This window comes from Ceratotherium simum, chromosome 19, assembly GCF_057802395.1.
Source record: "Ceratotherium simum simum isolate JZ-2026a chromosome 19, ASM5780239v1, whole genome shotgun sequence".
NCBI classification, from domain to species: domain Eukaryota; kingdom Metazoa; phylum Chordata; class Mammalia; order Perissodactyla; family Rhinocerotidae; genus Ceratotherium; species Ceratotherium simum.
The window spans coordinates 1,984,074-2,003,615 of NC_141918.1; the positions used below are offsets into that span (position 1 = coordinate 1,984,074).

General features: G+C 42.6%; 1 protein-coding gene and 1 long non-coding RNA gene across 2 annotated transcripts in view; one reads left to right on the forward strand and one right to left on the reverse strand.

The window, feature by feature from the left end:
- The window catches only part of LOC147914486 (uncharacterized), a 107,791-nt gene that overhangs the window by 31,434 nt on the left and 56,815 nt on the right, over positions 1–19,542 (forward strand). Inside the window, exon 2 of the long non-coding RNA XR_015555212.1 lies at positions 12,500–12,622. This is a non-coding gene — a long non-coding RNA (uncharacterized LOC147914486). The remainder of the gene's footprint in view (positions 1–12,499; positions 12,623–19,542) is intronic.
- Positions 3,311–19,542, reverse strand: part of FILIP1 (filamin A interacting protein 1) — a 95,844-nt gene continuing 79,612 nt past the window's right edge. Inside the window, exons 4-5 of the mRNA XM_004422046.3 lie at positions 7,163–9,968; positions 3,311–4,228 (exon numbers count right to left, since the gene is read on the reverse strand). Coding sequence (XP_004422103.1) covers positions 4,025–4,228; positions 7,163–9,968 — 3,010 coding nt within the window. The 3' untranslated portion in view covers positions 3,311–4,024. The remainder of the gene's footprint in view (positions 4,229–7,162; positions 9,969–19,542) is intronic.

Below are 19,542 nucleotides of genomic sequence, written 5' to 3' on the forward strand. Positions count from 1 at the left end.
GGGCCTGGAGGACACAAGCAGTCCAGACTAAGTAGGGAAGCAGAGGGCTGAAGTAGGGAGGCCTCTGGCGAAAAATATGAAACCGATGTGTCTAGGTGTTTGGAAAAATTACTTATAGGTGTTTGGCAGATCTATTGGAACATCTGGAAAAAACAAAGATAGACACATAGAAAGCCAAGCAGATGAAAAATTAAAGCAATTATTCTTTTGAAGGGGGAAAAGCAGTAAGAGGAAGGAAACATTATCATAGTATACTACTTGGCTCAGCAACGAACAATGTTTAAATGTACACTGTAAACATATAAATAAATAAACATGAAAATGCTGACTGCTGATTTGTCAAAAAATGTGTTACATAATCATACTGGGAGGATGGGGAAAAGGGAAGCGAGCGGGTATGAGAAAGGACCAAATCCTCAACAATCAAGCAACCATGGGAAGACAAAAGATATCTAAAATTGATAAACAAAAAAGAGTACAAGCACATTATTTAGAAATATAGAAATAAATACCAGAAGAAGTAGCTAAGAGTTAGAAATGACCTTCTCCAGGGCACAAAACTGTATTTTCATTGTCTTTTAGCACTGGCTGATATTTTAACTATGTATACGAATTACTTTAACAAAATAAAAAGTAGTTAAAGAATAACTGGGAAGTGTGGAAGTGGAGGCAGCAAAGGTTGAGTGTGCTGTCAATGGCTGAACTGGGCAGGAAGGAGAGAGGGCGTAGCTGTAGAGGACTGCACAGCTGAACGAAGACCTGTGCTAAAACGGAAGAGGCCCGAGCACATTCATATCCTGTGTGGAGGCAACGGGAAAAGAAGTTGACAGAGCAGAGGATGAGGAGATAACCAATGATGACTCCCTGGGGACGAGGTGGGAGAGAAACACTGAACTTCACCTCGGCTAGGGAAATTTTGGAATCATATGTTCCCGTTTACTGGGAAACCCTCTCTGTGCCCATCTTGTTACCTCCTCCCCTCTCTCTGCCCTCCAGCCTTCCACATAAATGTGCTCTTCTTATCTGATATCCCTGGTGTCTTCCCAGTCAGGAAAGTCTTACTCTTTCCCCAGTATTCTGAATCCGTGAGGGAATGAGAAATTCAAATCTTTGTACATCTTACATTTTTGGACATGTTTTCATTTCCCTGAAATTTCCCGCACTACACATCAAAGCTATTTCTTGACTTCTTGAAGACATTCAAGCAAGAGATCTGGTAACACCCTACCTTAATGAATGCACTAAAATCTTTAGAGAGCCCCATTGCCACCCATTAACCTGTCCTCACTTAAAATATAATAAAAATGCCAGTAGAAACTAAATGACTCTGTTAAGCAGGTGACCTAGACAGGAAGGTCATTTTCAAGAAACGTTAAATACCCTTAGGGCCGTGTCCCACACAGGAACGTTTCTGGTGCCATGCCTGCTAAATGGCCACCATCATAGTGTGCTGAAATAGTCAACACAGGAAAATCATCCTCAGAAGGGGAAGACCAAGGCCTCCTCTATAGCTGCAGACTGTGCCCTGCACGTCCCCAGGGGGCGCCTTCACAGTGAAATCTGTGGAAATGGCACCCCCTCCCCTCCCCAGGGTGGGACCTGAGCAGCAGCTGTACACAGCAGCCCTGGCGAGACCCCTTTTATTTTACTACATAACACTATGTTCCAGGACAGGGAAAAGACTCTAAACTTTTAATCCCATTCACTCTTATACAAGCACATTAAACTGCATCTTAAAAACATTATACTCACAACTGGAAGCTGGAGCTGGAGTGCATTGAATCCTCCTCCTCCTATCCCCGGTAGATTTCATTTCTAATATGTGGTTTAAAACAAAGCTATCCAATAAATGTAGAGTTGGTTCTAAAATTACAAAGAAAAACTGCCATAGCGGTTGCTCTTTATCATTTCTGAAAAGTGAGTATGTGTTGTTCTGCCAAGTTCTCTTAGCAGTTGTACTTTGTGGTGGCTCTGTTCCAAGATCCAGATGTATGAACAGCCTGTACATGCACCGTTAAGCCTTTCAGAGCCTCTCCCTGCGGAAGGCATGGACTTCTAGGCAGAAACGACCTAAGCATTGAGTGAGCAGGTAAAAGCAAACACAGCAGCAGTGACGATAAGATTATGGTAAAAATCACTGAAGAATGGCAGGTAGAATCCAAAGGAATGCAGTGTTTCTTCTTTTGACACTTTCATTTGCTCAAATACAGTATGTTATGGTACAGTAACACTAAATACTGTAACTGCCAGGGAGGCATTTGAAGAACAGTAAATGTCGTTGTTTTTAAAAGGGATGGATGTCCACTTTACAAAAGGGGAAAAATTCCCTTTTAAAAAAATACAAGTCAGTATTCGAAATGGCAAGATCTCGTTTAAACTTGTTCAAATTCGTATTTCATAGTCTTTTTTTTTCAGTCTCTCTCTCCTACCTTGAAATCCCATTATTACGGTGTGTCTACCATGGTTGGTCAACAATTTCTAATACCTATACTGAGAACCGATGACCTGCAGGCACCAGAGATCTGGTTGAAGCGGCTGTGAATGCTGGAGGTGTCTACACCGTCAGACACAGTTCAAGCCCCAGTTCTGCAGGGACAGGAAATTGGTGCGGAGAGAACTCAGAGAAGGGCCTCATTATCATGAAGCCTGATGCTTCACAGGCTAAAAACTAATCATATATCTTTTTTAAAAAATCTGCCTTTTCCCAAATATCGAGATCAGGGACTATCAAATAATTTCAGAACCCTCACAATTCAGAAGTGAAAAAATGACCCGAAAAGTTCACTCAATTGGCTCAAAAATTTCAAGGAAGGTGCTGCCTCCATGAGCCCTCAGATGCTAAGCTTCGGGTTACTGGCCTTGAGCTCATCTGTGGTTATTTCACCACGAGGCACAGTGTCCACTTTAACACAGTTAATCTTCTCACCAAGACACCTGGCATTGTGCAGTTGTCACACACTATTTCATGCTTATTAAAACATGCTTAAAATTAATGAAAGTGATAAAAACACAAGTAAAACTGACAGGAATAATAATCCACTTTTCCACACTGCACACACACACAATCATGAACTGGTTCTATATTTGCAAGTAAAGTCCACATTTAACTGAGGAAAATATTGGAATTCAATTAAGCTATGCATGATGTCACTTTTTTTTCTTGGCATTAATGCATCAGAATTTACTTTCTGCTATTTTCTATCCATTACAACCTTTGTGGAGCTATGATGGGCCATTTGGCAGCTCTGTTCAAACTGCTGCACAGTTTAAATCAACTGCACACTTGAATGGGCATGAGTCTGACATTAATGGTTCTAAAATCATTGTCTATGAAATCTGGGAATGTTTTGGAGATGGCCAAAACCTCTACAGTACACACAGACACACACAAATAAGTCAAACTCTGTTGTTAGGCTTCCATATTTCATTTCCATTTTATTTCACATTCAAATTATTTCCTGAAATCGTCTCAGGGGCTTTTGTATTTGCAATACTTGAGGGGTCCAGGCCCTGTGATAGCGAGATGTTTTTTTCCAGCACATGAAGCAAATTCAGGATTTGATAAAGGCAAATGAAAATCGTTGAACTATTTCCTATTTCATAATAGAATTTTTGAAAAATCAATTATTATGGAACAAGGCCTATTAAATTTGATTTACAATTAGGAAATACAGGGTGGCTTTGGAGAGGATGCGATCCAGCCCCCATATCTTACTGACAAAGAAACTGAGGCTCATATGGGTTGACTGATGGGTCCACTTTCTAGAAGCAAAAGAGGGACTACAAGTCAGGCCCTGCCTCAGGCCCAGCATCCTCAACAACGCACATGGCAGACAGTAGTTTTGCAAGTTAGTTCTGTTCCCCGGCATCAAAACAGATTCACAAAATAGGAAAGACACATGGCTATTAGTTGATTATTTTATAAAACTTAAGTTAGTACATGTGAAGAGTCGGCACGAACAGACGCAGGCTCGTGTCCAGGCAGCAGCGGCGTCCGCACAACATACCCCCTGAGCCACTGCCCTCAGCCCTGCCCCCCGCCGGGAGAGGTGGCGCTGCCGGCCGATTTCTTCAGCTCTATTTTCATAGACTGAGTCTCAGCTCGAGGCTCGAATTTGGTCAGAGTTCCTGCTCCTGGGGCTGCCACTACTGGCTTTCCTGCTTTCATACCTTTTGACATAGGAATGCGGGTGGGTGCAGGCCGCTGGGATGACCCGTCCTGTGCCGACTGCAGGAGAGAAAACAGAGAGACGGGGAGAGCGGTGAGTTCCCGGACACCCGGCACGGCGCGCAGCAGCAGGCCCTGCCACACGGGGCGGCGCGGCGCCCGCCCGCACTCCGCCCGCCCGCGCCGCGCCCTGGCTGAGCACGGCCTGGACTCCCAGTTCACGGAGCAGGCGCGGCCCGCACTCCCGCCCTCCAGACTCCCGCTGTCTTGAGATGAGGCCCTGTCCTCTCACCTCCCAACGACGCCACATTCGCCTCATTTTCTGTTGTTGCTGCTGACCCCCCCCCCGCCAACGAAGGCTCTCCTGCGGTGGTATCTGACCCGAGACCCGCCCATTCACCTCCTGTCTCTGAGCACTTCTCTTCAGTCTCTTGCCGGCTCTCGTTCTAGCTGGCCTGCCCTCTAAAGGTGGGTGTCACCATGTTCCAGCCTCAGCCCTCTTTTAATTTTTCACATTCACCCTGAGAATTGCCCCAGTTATCACCCCATGTGTTGATGAGCCTCAGGGCCTAGGGCCTTCAATGCTCTGTTGAAATACAGACCTGTATTTCCCACGACTTGCTAGACATTCCAGTGTCCCTCGGGCATCTCAGATATAACGCGCCCCAAACACTACTTATCTTCTCCCCCAAACAGCAGTCCCCCTTTTTCTCATCCTATGCACCCATACAGCCAGGCAAGAAACCTCAGAGCCACCGTCTATACTCACTTTGTCACGGAATCTTCAATTCTATCTTCAATATAACTCTGCCTCATTTTCTCTACCATAGTTCAAGCCTAGCCTGGAGAATTGCAACAGTATCCCTGTCCTCAGCCTCTGTCCCCTCTAATTTATCTTTTGAACTGTTTTATAGACATATCTTTCTAAAACATAATATAATTTTTTTTTTTGGCTGAGGAAGATTTGCCCTGAGCTAACATCTGTGCCAATCTTCCTCTACTTTATACGTGGGACACCGCCGCGGTGTGGCTGGTGAATGGAGTAGGTCCACGCCCAGGATCCGAAACCGCAAACCCTGGCCACCAAAGCAGAGCCTGCCGAACTTGAACCACTGGGCCACAGGGCCGGGCCCAATAATGTACTTTTTAAATCATCATTATCCTTTCAGTGGCTCCCTTTGTCTACCTATGAGATGAAATGTCAGTTTCATAATAAGACACACCTCTCTTCAATGTCTGGCCCCAGTTTGCCTCTCCATTTTGTCTCCATGCCCAGCTGCTGCAGCACAGTGGGACTGCTCACCATTCCCCCCAAGCCAGGCTCCTTCACATTGCCAGACCTTTGCACACACTATTCTCTCCACATACTCCTTCCCTTTCCCTTCTTGAAAACCTTTCCTTATCTGTGAAAACCTCCTCTTCTGTGAAGCCTTCTCTGGTGGTTCCTTTGTACATACCTCTACCATAGAACCACAGGTAGGTTCCAATCCTGCCTTTCCTACTAAGCAGAGAACTTCTAAAGGTCCTCCTCGCAGTTGGCACCTAACCCAGTGCCGACAGGGTAGCTAACACTCAATAAATGTTGAATGAATAAATGCACAAACGAACTAGCCTCACTATTCGATTTCTAAGAGGGGTGTCCCAAACTTTTGGTTGTCCTTGATTTTATGGGATCTGATATATCTGAAGTAAGGGGGCCATCATTCAGGCCTTAGAAATCTTAGACAGTTGTTTTGAAATCCTATTTGTGTATGGAGTTTAATCAGTAGTCAAAAATGTTGCTATAGAAGATCAAGGATGTTGTCTTGATCGGACCCTTAAAATGGGAATAAGATGTTCCAGCAGAAAATCTGCTCTGAGTTACCACTTACACCTCCAGTGTCTTTTTATAAAAATCATCAGAGAGAAGCAACCCAGCACAACCAGAATGTGCTCTGTGTTGTCTACAAAGCCATACTGAACCATTTAAGAAGGGTGAGCAATTCTGAATGCTGTTCAGCTCCTACAGAGCCAGGAACAAAAAGCTTTACTGGCAAAGCAATTAGTAATTCACACTTTGAAGTCTCTCTTGAGTCTATGTTGGTGCACAGGGAATTAAAGTAAATTACACTGAAGATATGGGAAAATAAGCCACAGTTTGTATACTTAAATAATAAGCTTCCTGTCTTTCTTAAGAGTTTCCAACATATGCTGTAGAATTTGTTCAGAGTCTAGGAATCATATAATTTCTAATCTATTAGTTTAAATTAACATCTAAATAGTACATGCTCTTCTATAATTTCATTTACCAATTTGTTCCAAGTAAATGAAGACAATCACTGAAGGTATTTTGAAAAATAGAATTTATTTTTAAGCTCTGGTTTTTATACTTTAGATACGCTTTTTGATAATCATTCATTTAGCCTTCCAGCTGGTTATTAAATAAATATTTATCAAGCACCTGCTCTCTGCAGGATTGTATTAATGAAATACAGTGTTTAGACATAGAAACTCACTTGTTTTTTACTTTTAAAAAAGCTTTTGATATTAAAATCTTTCAGTCTTATTTTTGGAATACAATAGGACTATGGCCATACATAACCACGTGTCGAATATTCTAGGTTACAGAAATATAACCCGGGAACAGTTCTAATTCTTCCCGCATATTGACCATTGCCCTCAGTTTCCATTTTTAAAAGCATTTTAAACATAAAACTCAAATTTTAAACATTATTACTATATGCTGACATTACAAAGAGGCCATCTTTGCAAGTATTTTGGGGGTCTCCATAATTTACATGAATAAAGGAAATTTTCTCTCAAAATTAGCTCAACTTATTAAAATATTAGGCCGCTTTTTATTTTCATTCCCCAGAGGAGACAGTCCCCTAGGAAACATCCGCCAGCGGGCTAGGGGAGCCAGAGGCACGTGCTTTTGTTTCTTTTGGGCACGGAGCTCTTCTCACCACGCCCTCTCCCACCCCCCGCCGGCACTGTGGGGCCTGCTCCACTCACCACTGCCTGGGATCCTCGGGTCGAGGAGGTGGTGACCGGTGTTATGGTGATAGTGCTCGTCACCTTGCTCGCGCCAGGTCGGGGCGAGAGATGGTTCCTGGGGGAGCGAAGGACGGTGCCAGTGGAAACCTCCTTTTCAGCTGTCACGTTCACAGGTCGGACGGTAATAACCGGACTTGCTCCTTCAGCTGAAGTCCCAGGGGATCGTTTAAACTGAGAACCTAAGTGAATGTGAATTTTGTTGTCTTCTGTGGTTATGATATTGGCATTGGAGTTGTATTTCCGCACTGGAGTTGCAACAGTCTGTTTTTCTGGGGTGACTTTGAGGACAGTCCTTCCCATGGGCATTTCCTGGGATTCGGGCGAGACTGCGATCTCAGCTGGAGCTGCTGACGTAGACACTGTCATTATCTGAATGGGGGATGTGGGCCTGTCCGCAAACGCACCTCTTCCACTGTCTGGGGTCTTCTCTCTGGAAAATGTTGTAATTGTGACTGGGGACATGGCTCGTTCTGTGCCAAGAGTAGTGTCTCCACTTTTTGGTTTTTGAGACATAACATTTGGTGATGGAATAATGGTTATCCTTGGTTTCTGATTCCCTAAGGTAGGAATGACGGTGGTGCTAGAAAAAAATTCTTCAGATGTTGGGCTCGTTATCTCCAAAGTCGCAGTACTGTTCTCGTGGTCTGGGGTCACTCGAATATGCAGGGGCTGGCCCTGCTTTGGCGAAAGGACCAGCTCTCCTGGGTGCCCTGGACTGGAGTTTGTTCGAGGCCCTTTCTCCTGAGATACTGGGGGCCCGTTTTCCCTTTTTCTCATCCATGGAATCCAAGACTTTCTCATAGTGAGCTCATTTGCTGCTGGAGGATACCTGTCTAGAACGGAGGATCTTTCCATAGGTTTCTTCAATCCCACCTGTCGAAGATTACTCATGATATGATTCTCTTCTTGAAAGGATTTCCGGATAAACACCGCGGGCGTTTCTTCCTCCGCTGCCTCACCGCTGACGGCATCCGTCTGTACTCCGGTCGACGTCACGGGAATGTCCACCATTCTTCTCCCATTCACGCTGGGTCGAAGAGCTCGGCTGTACCGCTTCGAAAGCTCCAGTTCTTTGGTCAGATTGAGGACCTCCTGCCCCATGTTCTTGTTCTTGTTTTCTTCTTCCATAAATCTTTGTTGAAGGACAGAATAATCCACTTGGAGCTGAGAAAGTTGATCTTCTTTGTTCATTAATTCATGAATCTTCTCTTTAAGAGCTTGCACTTCGGCTTTTAAGTCTCGACTTTTAGCTTCTTCCAATCGAAATCTGTGTCTCAGCTCCGCTTCCTGACTCACAGCCTCGCCTTTCTCTATTGCTTTATTCTTGGCAATTTGGTGCTTTATCTCCTCCAGCTGTTGAGAGAGGAAGTTAGCCTTATCCTGCTCGGTTCTAAATTTCTGCTCCAGCTGATCATACTCATCCTCCGTCTTCATCAAATCCCCTTCGACCACCTCCAATTGTTGGAGACGTTTCTTCAGTCTCTCAATTTCAAGTGTTAGTTCTTTAATCTTGTTATCTTCTGGGCCGGTGAGCTCAGGTCCTTTTCGAGACCTTCCTCTTGTTATTTCTCTTTCGACTTCCTCTATCCCATCAAGTCTCTTCTTTAATAAGTCAACACTGCAGCTTAATTCAGAGGATTTTTCTTCTTCACTTTTCAGCTTGCCTATTAACTCGTCTCTCTCTTTTGTCAAATTGTATACCTTTTCCTCCATTTCAGATTTCAGTTTTAAAAGCTTCTTACTTTCTTCAATTAGTTTTTCAGTTACATCCATAACCTTTCCTTGTTCCACCTTAAAATTTTTATTGAGTCCATCCACTTTTCTCTCTTCTTGCTTTATTTTTTCCATCATATTTTTCCTTTCATCAACCAGCATCACAGTAAATGACTTCAACTTTGTAAGATCATCTTTTAGGCTTAATTCAGCCTTTTCCAATCTACTTTCAGAACATTCCAGTTCTTTAACTCGACTCTTGACCACCTCCAATTCGTTTAACAGGTCTTTGGTTAAGTTCTTCTCTTTCTCCAGATTTAAGTGTAGCTGGGTACATTCAGATTTACTCTTGCTAAATGCTTCTTCCAATTTCTCCAGTTCAGACATTCTCTTCTGTAACTTCTCCACCTCCAGTTTGAGCTCCCGACTATGGTGCTCTTCCTCGTGCAGCTTCTTCCTCAGTTCCCTGCACTGGGACTCAGTTTTAGTGATCTCCTCATCTTTACCCTCCATTTCAAGCACGCGCTTCCGGAGATTTTCCACTTCCGCCATGAGGCTGGAGTCGCCACATTCCCCTTTGGCAATTTTATCTCTTAATTCCTGAAGTTCTTCCTCTGCCTTTTGAAGATTTTTGTTGGTCTCTTCCAGCTCCTCGATTCTTTGAGTTAAGCCAACCAGCTTGAGTCTGAGTTGCCTGTTGTGAGACTCTTGATTAGCCAACTTCGCATTCATCTCTTCATGCTCTTGGGAAAACCTTGAAGCCTTGTGTTCAAAATCCACTTCTAACTTGAGCAGTTTCTGCCTGTCTTCTTTTGACTTGAAAGTAATGGCCTTGAGCTTTTCTTCTTCTTCCCTCAGTTTCTGCGTAAGATCCTGTACTTTCTGGCTTTGCAGGCCAAGTTGCTCAATATGCATTTGCCTTTCATCCACCAGCATGAGTGCAAAGGACTTGAGTTTCACAAGCTCATCTCTTAGTTTATTAAGCCGCTTAGCATTTTCTGTTTCTTTACGGGCTTGGTAAGCTTTTTCTTGTTCAAGGAGCTTTTTCAACCTAGAAAACAAAATATATTAAAATATTATGTTTTATTGTATTATATATTATACTTCATATATTATATATTATATTATGTGTATTATATATTATTTTTATGTGTATTATATATTATAATATATATTATATTTATGTGTATTATATTCATTTTATAAATATTAAAAGATTAATCAGCAAATAGGTTTGTCTTAGATATTAAATAAAAAATGAAATGCTGTCATAATAAATCCCTTGTCAGTTGCTGCAATATCAAGGTTTAACAAATAGCCATTAACAAAACTAATCAGAAGTCGGGATACTGGTTACTCTTAGAGAGGGGTGGTGACTAGAGGCGGCAAGAAGAGGGCTTTTGAGGTACTAGTTTCTGTTTCATGATTTAGGTGCTGCTTACACAGGATTGTTCAGCTTAGGAAATTTCAGTAAGCTGAAAACTTATGATACGAGTACCTTTCTGCATATATACAGTACTTCAGTAACATAACCATTGAATAAAACTTAGGTTGTGCAATAATGATGACTATTTATATAGTATTCTCTGTGTTCTAGACACTAGTGTTTATTTTATCCTCATGGCAATCCTATGAGACATGTGCTGCTACCATCATCCTCATGAGGAACATAAGACCCTGCACCTGCCACAGGTCACCCCCTCAGGAAGCGGCAGTGCCAAGCTTCGAACCCCGGTGGTCGGGCTCCGGAACCTAGCTCCTTGCCTCTGCGTCATGGGACTTCAGAAGAGAAGGTTACTGTAAATGAAAGGGAAGGCTCAGAAAAGAAGGATCTTCGGGTTTTCTTATTTTGTATGCAACTATCACCTGAAGGGGACAAGGCAAGGCAAGCTTTCTGATAGAAAGCTGATCGACATAAACTGATTTTAGTTAACACCAGAAGTGGCACAGGATTTTGTCTCAGTTTTCTGATTTAAACCATTTTTTAAATAGAGAACTAGGTAGGGAGGAAATATGAATTACTACCAACACAAAATGTGGCAGCCACAGGAGTGATTGTGCTTCCATGGAGGAAATGCTTTTTCTCAATGGGGTTTATGTAGAGCTTTAAAAAAGTAGGAATATAAATATGCTGGCATAACTATTTACCATCCTTGTGTTGGTCAGTTAACTTGCCCCAATTTTTAATAGTTATTTTCAATTACCCATAAAAACAAAGTTAAAATAATAATCATATTCAGCATATGTAGTGTAAGAATGCATTTTAGTAATGTATGTTTAAAAGTGAGGCAAGTTATAAACAACCACTAACATGTATTTGTTTTAAGTACGTTTTTTCTTTCAATATATTTTGCACCTTATTTATTCTGAATGATTTATTTTATATTTATGACTAGATTAGCTGTTAGCCAAGTAAACAGAAGTTAACAGTTTCACACTGCATTGTGCAAGGAATGGTTGGACATACACACAGGAGATATTTATAATCAAATCCAGTGTCAGTTACTATAGAAATGGCTCTGATGATGTCATTAAGATTTTTTAATAGAATTTATTTTTATACAACATACCCTGTGTCTAAGCATCTATTAACTAAATGCATAACTTCCAAAACCCATTATGACTTTATTCCTAAAATGGGAAAAAAAGATTCTTTTCAAATCCTACAGACTCACAGCAATACCATTAATAGCTTCACTAAACGTGGTTCTTCCCTGCGTAAAAGGGCATTTATATTGATCGTCTTCTCTTTTTACTTGGAGTCAAAACAACTGAAATAACGTCACAGAACTAGAGAGGAGGAGAGACTTTGGGGTATATTTTCAAATTCCTTGACCTTAACTAGACTGTTAGAGATGAATTCATTGAAAACATCACTGCTTTCAACTCTAAGCTTAAAGCATTAAACTTGTAAAGATATTTGTTTAGGCGTCCTGGGCCTCTCTGCTACTGGAGGTGCAGGTTGGAGTGGCCACCACGGAGGCTCTGGAGGCAGACACAGCTCAAGTGAATTCTGGCTCTGCTGTTTTCCTGCTGTGTAACCTCCGGCCAGATAGTGAATCTCTCTGACCCTCAGTTTTCTCAGCTGTAAAGGAAGGAGGGAGGGATGTTAATTAACACTTCCCTCAGAGGAGTGTTCTGAAGACTGAGATAGTAGAAGTAAAGTGACTGACACATAGACTCAAGACATGGATATAATGAAACATAAAAACAAATATAACAAGTAGAGAGTATGCTCTTCCCTCCATCTGAAAAGTCTGTCCAATGCTTTTTTTTTTTTTTTTTTGCTTGAGGAAGATTGTTCCTGAGCTAACATCCATGCCAATCCTTCTCTTTTTGCTGAGGAAGATTGGCCCCGAGCTAACATCTGTGCCCATCTTCCTCTATTTTGTATATGGGATGCCGCCACAGCGTGGCTTGATGAACGGTGTGTAGGTCTGCACCCAGGATCCGAACCCACGAACCCCGAGCTGCCAAAGCGGAGCATGCGAACTTAACCACTACGCCACGGGGCTGGCCCCAGTCCAAGGCTTTTTGTGTTTAATCCTAAGCATTTTTATGTCATTTTCCTGTCTTTGACAGTAAAACCTGGGGCACTGATGTTTCGTCCAGGAGAAGCGGTCCGCTGTCTGGTCAGGAGGAGACCGTGGGAGCTATGGCATGACTGCGGCAGGGACTCAGCTTCCAGGAAACCACACTTTTCAGGTCCTCCTAGCTGTGATCTCTCTCTTTCTAGCCCCATTAAACTCTCTCTCTTTCCCTCTTCTATCACATCTTAAACCATTCTCATCTTCTAGTTAAAGTGGACCTAACAGCAACACCCGGCCCATTCTCTGCATGCTCCCAAAATCCAGTTTCCCAGTTGGTGCAGCTGAGGGTTAGATCTGGGACAGAGGTGAATGTGCGGTGCTCGGTCGGGACAGCCTGCCCATAGTCTTCTGTGCAAACAGACCTGCATTCAAATGTCGGCAGGCAGGGCACGGGGGATACGAAAGATGGGACAAATTGTGAAGACTTTGCGAAAGGTAACTGGCCGGGGCTTTGTGACTGCTCACTCACTGGGAGGAAGGGAGAGAGAAAAAAAAATTACTTGACTGCTTTGGGTCTGAATAATTGCAAATAATAATACCTTTAACAGGAATGGGAAAAACAGATGAGAAAGGGTATTGGTAGAAAATTGAGGCAACAGCAAGATAGTCAAGTTGAAAAGTATACCAGGTAATAGTTAACAATACTGTACTACACACTTAAAAATTTTTAGGAGGGTAGATCTCACGTTAAGTGTTCCTTCCATAATAAAATAAATTAATTAATTAAAAAGTATACCAATAATTATAAATGTAGTGCTTTGGAGAAAAGTCCTATAAATTTTGCAGTTCATATGTATCTTAACCCATTACCCTAATGCCTCCCCATTTTCTTTACTCCAGTCCAAGCCCTGAGCATCCAAGCCCATCTTTTGCTGATAATTCTGCAACAGCCTCCTCCCTGGTCTCCTCACAATCTCAGCTCTGCCACTGGTTAGCTGTATGATCTTGGACAAGTTATAGAATCTATCTGTATACCTCAGTTTCCTCACTTATAAATTGGGCATCAAAATAGTACCTGACTCATAGGGTTTGTGTGAGGTGCATATCAGATAATATGTGAGAAGCACTTACAATACTGCCTGGCCCAGAGTAAGTGTCGTTTTAGCTCTCTTTATATTATCATTATTATTATTACTACTTACTCTCACCCAAATTCAAATGTAATCATGTCACTCCCTGACTTTCCATGGCTTCCTATTGCTCTTAGAATAGAGAGTGAAATCCATAACATGGCCCAGCATGATCTGATCCCTGACCACCCGGGCAGGTTCATCTCAAGTTGATCTCTCCCCTGTTATCTAAGCTCCTAACCTTCCTTGAATATGCTGTGCCCTCTGCTTAGTATATTTCCTCCCTGTTAGTCCCTCAATCTGACACACATACATGAATATACCTTCAAGTCTCACTTAGATGTCACTTCCTTCAGGAAGCATTCCCTGATCAAGCTGATTAAGTTGGATCTTCTTATAGAGTCCTGTAATGCCCTGCAGTCTTCCTTTATAACACCTATCAACTTATAATTGTTTAATGTCTGCCTACTTCCATTAATGCAAGTTCCATAAGGGTAGGTGCCATGTCTGTCTTGTTCACCCCCAGCACAATGCCTGACACACAGCAAGTGCTCAAGAAATATTGAATGAATGGATAAACAAAGGAAAGAACAAATAAATAAGCTTAAGCTAGATATAGCTCAAGTCACTATGGAGATGTGTGAACTAAAGTCCCTCACAGTGCTGAGCTGAGTATAAACTTTTGTTGAAGGTATACTGTGGTTGTTACTAGCCCAGGAATTTGACATTAATAGTGGCTATCAGACAGGGCTGGCCCAGTGGCACAACGGTTAAGTGCACGCTCTACTTCGGCGGCCTGGGGTTTGCAGGTTCGGATCCTGGGTGCACACCGATGCACCGCTTGTCAAGCCATGCTGTGGCGGCATCCCATATAAAGTAGAGGAAGATGGGCACGGATGTTAGCCCAGGGCCAGTCTTCTTCAGCAAAAAAAAGAGGAGGATTGGCGACAGATGTTAGCTCACGGCTAATCTTCCTCACACACAAAAAAAAATAGTGACTATTAGACAACGAGTGTCTCTGATCTAGTGAGCAATGGCCTCTCTTAAGGAATGTTGTCATTCTAGTCGCCAGTCTCCCAGAGAAGAGGTGCATTTCTTAAGTGGGAAGGCTCAAATGAGAGAGGGAGCCCTCTCTACAGGGACTGGGAAGGTATCCCTTCCTATGTGTCTATTTTTAGTCCTGGAGGATGAACAACCTCTAGATAACCTATAAAGGCTTATGGGAATATTAGAACCCTAAACAATATTTTGTAGACCAGGCTGAAATAAAGCTTTTGTGTCTCTCTCATAGGCAATAGTGTTCTTTTTGTTTGCTTGTTTTAATTCTTTTTTTTAAAAAAAGTTATAAACTCTGCTACAGAGAAACAAGAGAAAGGATTTTATCCACAGTTGGACCAGAACGCTAATGTTGGAGCACCACACATCTGGGGCCCAGCGGGAGGAAGAGTGGTAATTAAAGTGAGAGAAGTCCCAGGAGGAGGAAAGTCTAGGAGATCCCAGAGCTATTCTGTCAGCCATCTCTCCCTACATAGAAACTCTTACAAGCACTAAACACTGGGTAATTCTTGGATTTTTATTTCAATAAGGGAGATGATATTTCCATAGACATGGAAGTAAATGTGATCTCCAAAGGAGAAACTACGTACAGAGGGAAAAAAAAAAACTTTGAGAAATGCCCAAAAATAAGAGGAAAAAGCATGAGAAGCGTGAAGGCCTGTCGAGAGAGATGCATGGAGCAGCCCAGGAGGGCCAGAAGGAAGAGGGCACTTACTTCTATTTATCTTCCTCCCAGTCAATTCAGCATTCTACTTTCAGGTGGTTTTTTTAATTCCTCCATATCTAGAAATCCTCATTTTTACATTAAAAAAGCATTCAGAAGCATTATCATGTAACTATTCACAAAACATAATGACTATAGCATATTGTCTCTTTTTCAATTTCCTAATAGTTACAATTTCATTTTGTGCTGTAAACAACTAATTTGCTCTACATTACCAGGCACCATTTCCATGTAATTAGCTATTTAAGGAACAGAATAAGAGGGTTTGGTGTTGCTTGTGCCAACTGTTCTTATTACCTCCTCTCCACTCTCCTCTCTGCCCATCTTGCCCTTCTTCAACCACACCCTGATTCTAAACATATTAGCACAAAAAGGAAACAAACCAGAAGACGAAACTAAGAAGATGAATTAGTACCCTGATTCTCATCAGCAGTTACAGGCAGAGCCCTAAGTATCGTGAAATCAAATTTATTCTTGGCAAGTTCTTAATTTTCTGTAAGCATTTTATCTCATTTAGACGACAAAAGGAAAACAAGTAAATGATCTAATAGATTTTTCAGAATACTCTTGCCTTTCTTAATAACTATTCTTAAATGTATTCACTTCTCTTTTCACACTGAATTAAACTATCTTTTTTAACTTACAAATTTGTCATTTATAAACATGTTCAGAAATTCAATTATTTTCAACTAGAAGACTTTAAAGTGCAGGCTCAAAAGTCCTTATTGTTTATGGTATATACATTTGTCAAGACACATCAAATTGTATAATTAAAATTGGTGAATTTTATCATATGTAAATTATATCTCAAAAAAATATGGTGAGAAAAATAATATAAAAAGCCCTGGAAAGTGTTCCAAGATGTCAGACAAAGGGAGAAAAGTTGTAAACAGGGCCGGCTCTGTGGCTTGGCGGTTAAGTGCGCGCGCTCTGATGCTGGCGACCCGGGTTCGGATCCCGGGAGCGCCCCGAGGCACCACTTCTCCCTCCAACACGAGGCCGGGTCCCACGTACAGCAACTAGAAGGATGTGAACCTATGACATACAACTGTCTACTGGGGCTTTGGGGGGAAATAACTGAATAAATAAAATCTTTAAAAAAAAAAAAAAAAAAAGTTGTAAACAAATATTATAAGAAAGTGACTTAAAGTGTGATAGGAAACATAAAACAAGGCAGAAAGAGGTGAAAGCAGACGTCAGAAAATAAAGAGAAGAGGGCTAAGATTTTCAGGTGGAGTTGGGGAGGCTGGCAAGAAAACTTGTTCCGGGGAGATAATGTTTCAGTACTAGAAAACCTCTAGTCCTAATGTTGTTTCAAGAGGCTCGGAAAAGCCCACCCCAAACTCCAATTTTTGCTAATACCTAATTTTTAAAAAAATGAAGGATAGAAAAAGTCTCTGATAATAAAACATCTTACTTACCAACTACCTATTACATCCGAGGTACTGTATTAAGGACTTCATTATTTCATTTCATTTTCGTAACAACACTTGGGCAAGGCACTAATCAAGGGAACGGGAACGGGACTAAGAAGGGGCAGGTCGGGGTTTTGGACCAGATGTGTTTCACCACAATGTGCTTTTAACAACAATGCCATTCCTCAAATAGATATTTCTTGAACAGCTCAAATTTGCAAGACTTTGTGTTTGTTTAGGTTAACTTCATCTTGCTTGATTCAGCCTATCCTTCTGGAATTGTCAAGATCCTTCTTAGACTCTGTTTTGTCACCCAGTATATCAGTTATGTCTAGCGTTGTCAATGGCAAAATGACCCCAATCATTAATTAAAAAACAGGTCAATGCACAGAGCTCTTCCCTCAAGATCTCCCTCCTGCTGACATCAATCCATTCAGTAGCATGGACGTTGTCACTCAGTTACCTGAGAGCCCACTGCGCTGTTATTCGCTTTCTCTTCTGAGCTCCCAATCCTCCCCTACGAACCTGTTCCAATCACATCTTCCTTGTGTCAGTCAACCATAGCCAAATTCTACCAGATTCTTGAGCCCCAATTTAGACTCATCCTTGAGTGCTCTCTTTCTCTCTCATCCCCACATTCTATTCTTCAGCAAACCTTTTCAGCTCTACCTTCAAAATATATCCCAAATCCAGTTAGTTCTCACCTCCTTCATGGCTACCACCCCACCCAAGCCACCGTCCTCTCTTATCTGGATTATTGCGAAGCCGCCTAATTGGACTCACAGCTTGCACTCCTGCTCACCCTCAGTCTGCTCTCTGCCCAGAAGCCAGAGTGGTCGTAAGAAAAGGGTCATTCAGATCATGTCACCCTTCTGCTCCAAGCCCTCCAAGAGCTTCCCATGAATCTGAGTGAAGCTAAATCATCACACTGGCCTACAAGGCCCTACAGTATCACCCCTTCTCCTTACCTCTCTGACTTCATCTCTTACAACTCTCTCTCTCACCCTTCATATATTCTAGAATCACTCCCTCGTTTCCCACAGACCTTTGCACAGACATCACCTTCTCAGGGAGGCCTTCTTTGCCCACCCTCTTTGATCCTGTGCATTTCATGGCAGAACTTCCATTTCCTTTTCCTGCTTTCTTTTTCTCCACAGCACTTACTACCATCCAATACACTATACATTTTACTCATTCTTTTTTTTTAATTGACTGTCTCTCTTCTCTAAAATGTAAGCACCTTGAAAGGGGGATTTTTGCATATTTTATTCACTGCTGGGGCCCTAGCACCCAGAACATAACCCCTGGTGAGCTCTTTACATCTTTGATGAAGGCTATCACAAAAGGCCTTCTCAGTCTTGCTGAAATTCAAGTGCACTGGGCCAAATTCCTCCTTCTTTGTGCCTCAGCCTCCTCAAAATGGAGGAAATGAAAGCATTTTCTCATGAGGCTGTTGTGAAGCCTAAATGAAATGACACGGTGAGGTGCTCAGACAGTGGCCAGCCCGTGAATACACGCAGTCAACACCAGTCAGGACTGTCAGTAGCACCAAGCAGCGTGCCTCTTCCTGTTTACTCACTTAACAGGCATTTACTGAACATTTGCCATGTGCTGGGCACTCTGCTAGGCATATAAAGAAAAAGAAATGGACACAGTTCTCGCCCTGGGCATTTAGTCTCCAAAGAAGGGGACAATTAAACCAACAATTATAGAGATAAACACATCCCAGGGAGCATATAACTCTGTGGCATTACGAAGAAGGGCAGCTAAGTCACACCAGGGGAAGGGAATCAGGAAGGCTTCCAGGAGGAGGTGACTCCTAACTTGAGTCTCAAAGGCTAAGTAGGAGCTAGGTAAGTGGAGAAGGCAAGGAAATGGCCTTCTAGACCAGTGAGTAGCACACTATTGTCTGTGGGCCAAATCTAGATCAAGACCAGTACTTATACAGCCCTCAAGCTAAAAATGGCTCTTACGTTTTTAAAGGGTTGTAAAACATAACAAAGAAAAATGTGCAGCAGACACTGTAGGTGGCCTTCAAAGCCTAAAACAGGAAAGCCAGACAAACCACCCCATGGGATAAGAGGATGAATCTAAACTTTGGATTCAGAATATGATGAAGTTTCACAGCTGTGTGGAGGATGCAGGAATGTGGCCGGGAAGCCAGAGACCAGTTAGGAGGCTACAAAAAGAGGAGGTGAGCAACACAGTGGAGTCTGAACTAAGATCGCGTCACTGAACAAGGAGAGAAGGGGCGCACACGATGATTTTGGGAGACAGAAGTCATAGGGCTTGCTGACACACTGAGCACGGATGGGGAGGGAGAAGCTTGGGCCGACTCTCCGGCTTCTGCATAGGGTTATTAGTTTGACATCAGTGCTATCACATATAGGGTAACATAAAAGGAGAAACAGACTTGGAGAGGAAGAGCGCGATGTTCCAAAAAGACACATTCCAAGTGAAATGCTTATTGGTAGGCCTGGCGTTCAGGAAATACAGATGTGGAGTCTCCAGTGACGGTGCATCTAAAGCTGTGAGAGAGGAGGAGCTCAGCAGGAGGTGTGCAGACATACGAAAGAAACAGCCAGAAGTGCAGGAGAAAGACACTGAGATGGGAAAGCACAAAGGAGCTTGACGAGAGAGCCTGAGCAGGGATAGCCAGAGAGACAGGAGGGAAGCTCTGCGACAGTGGATTTGCAGACGCCAAGAGAACAGAGAAGCATAAGGAACAGGCCACATGTGCAATGCCAGATACTCGGGGAGATCAAATGAG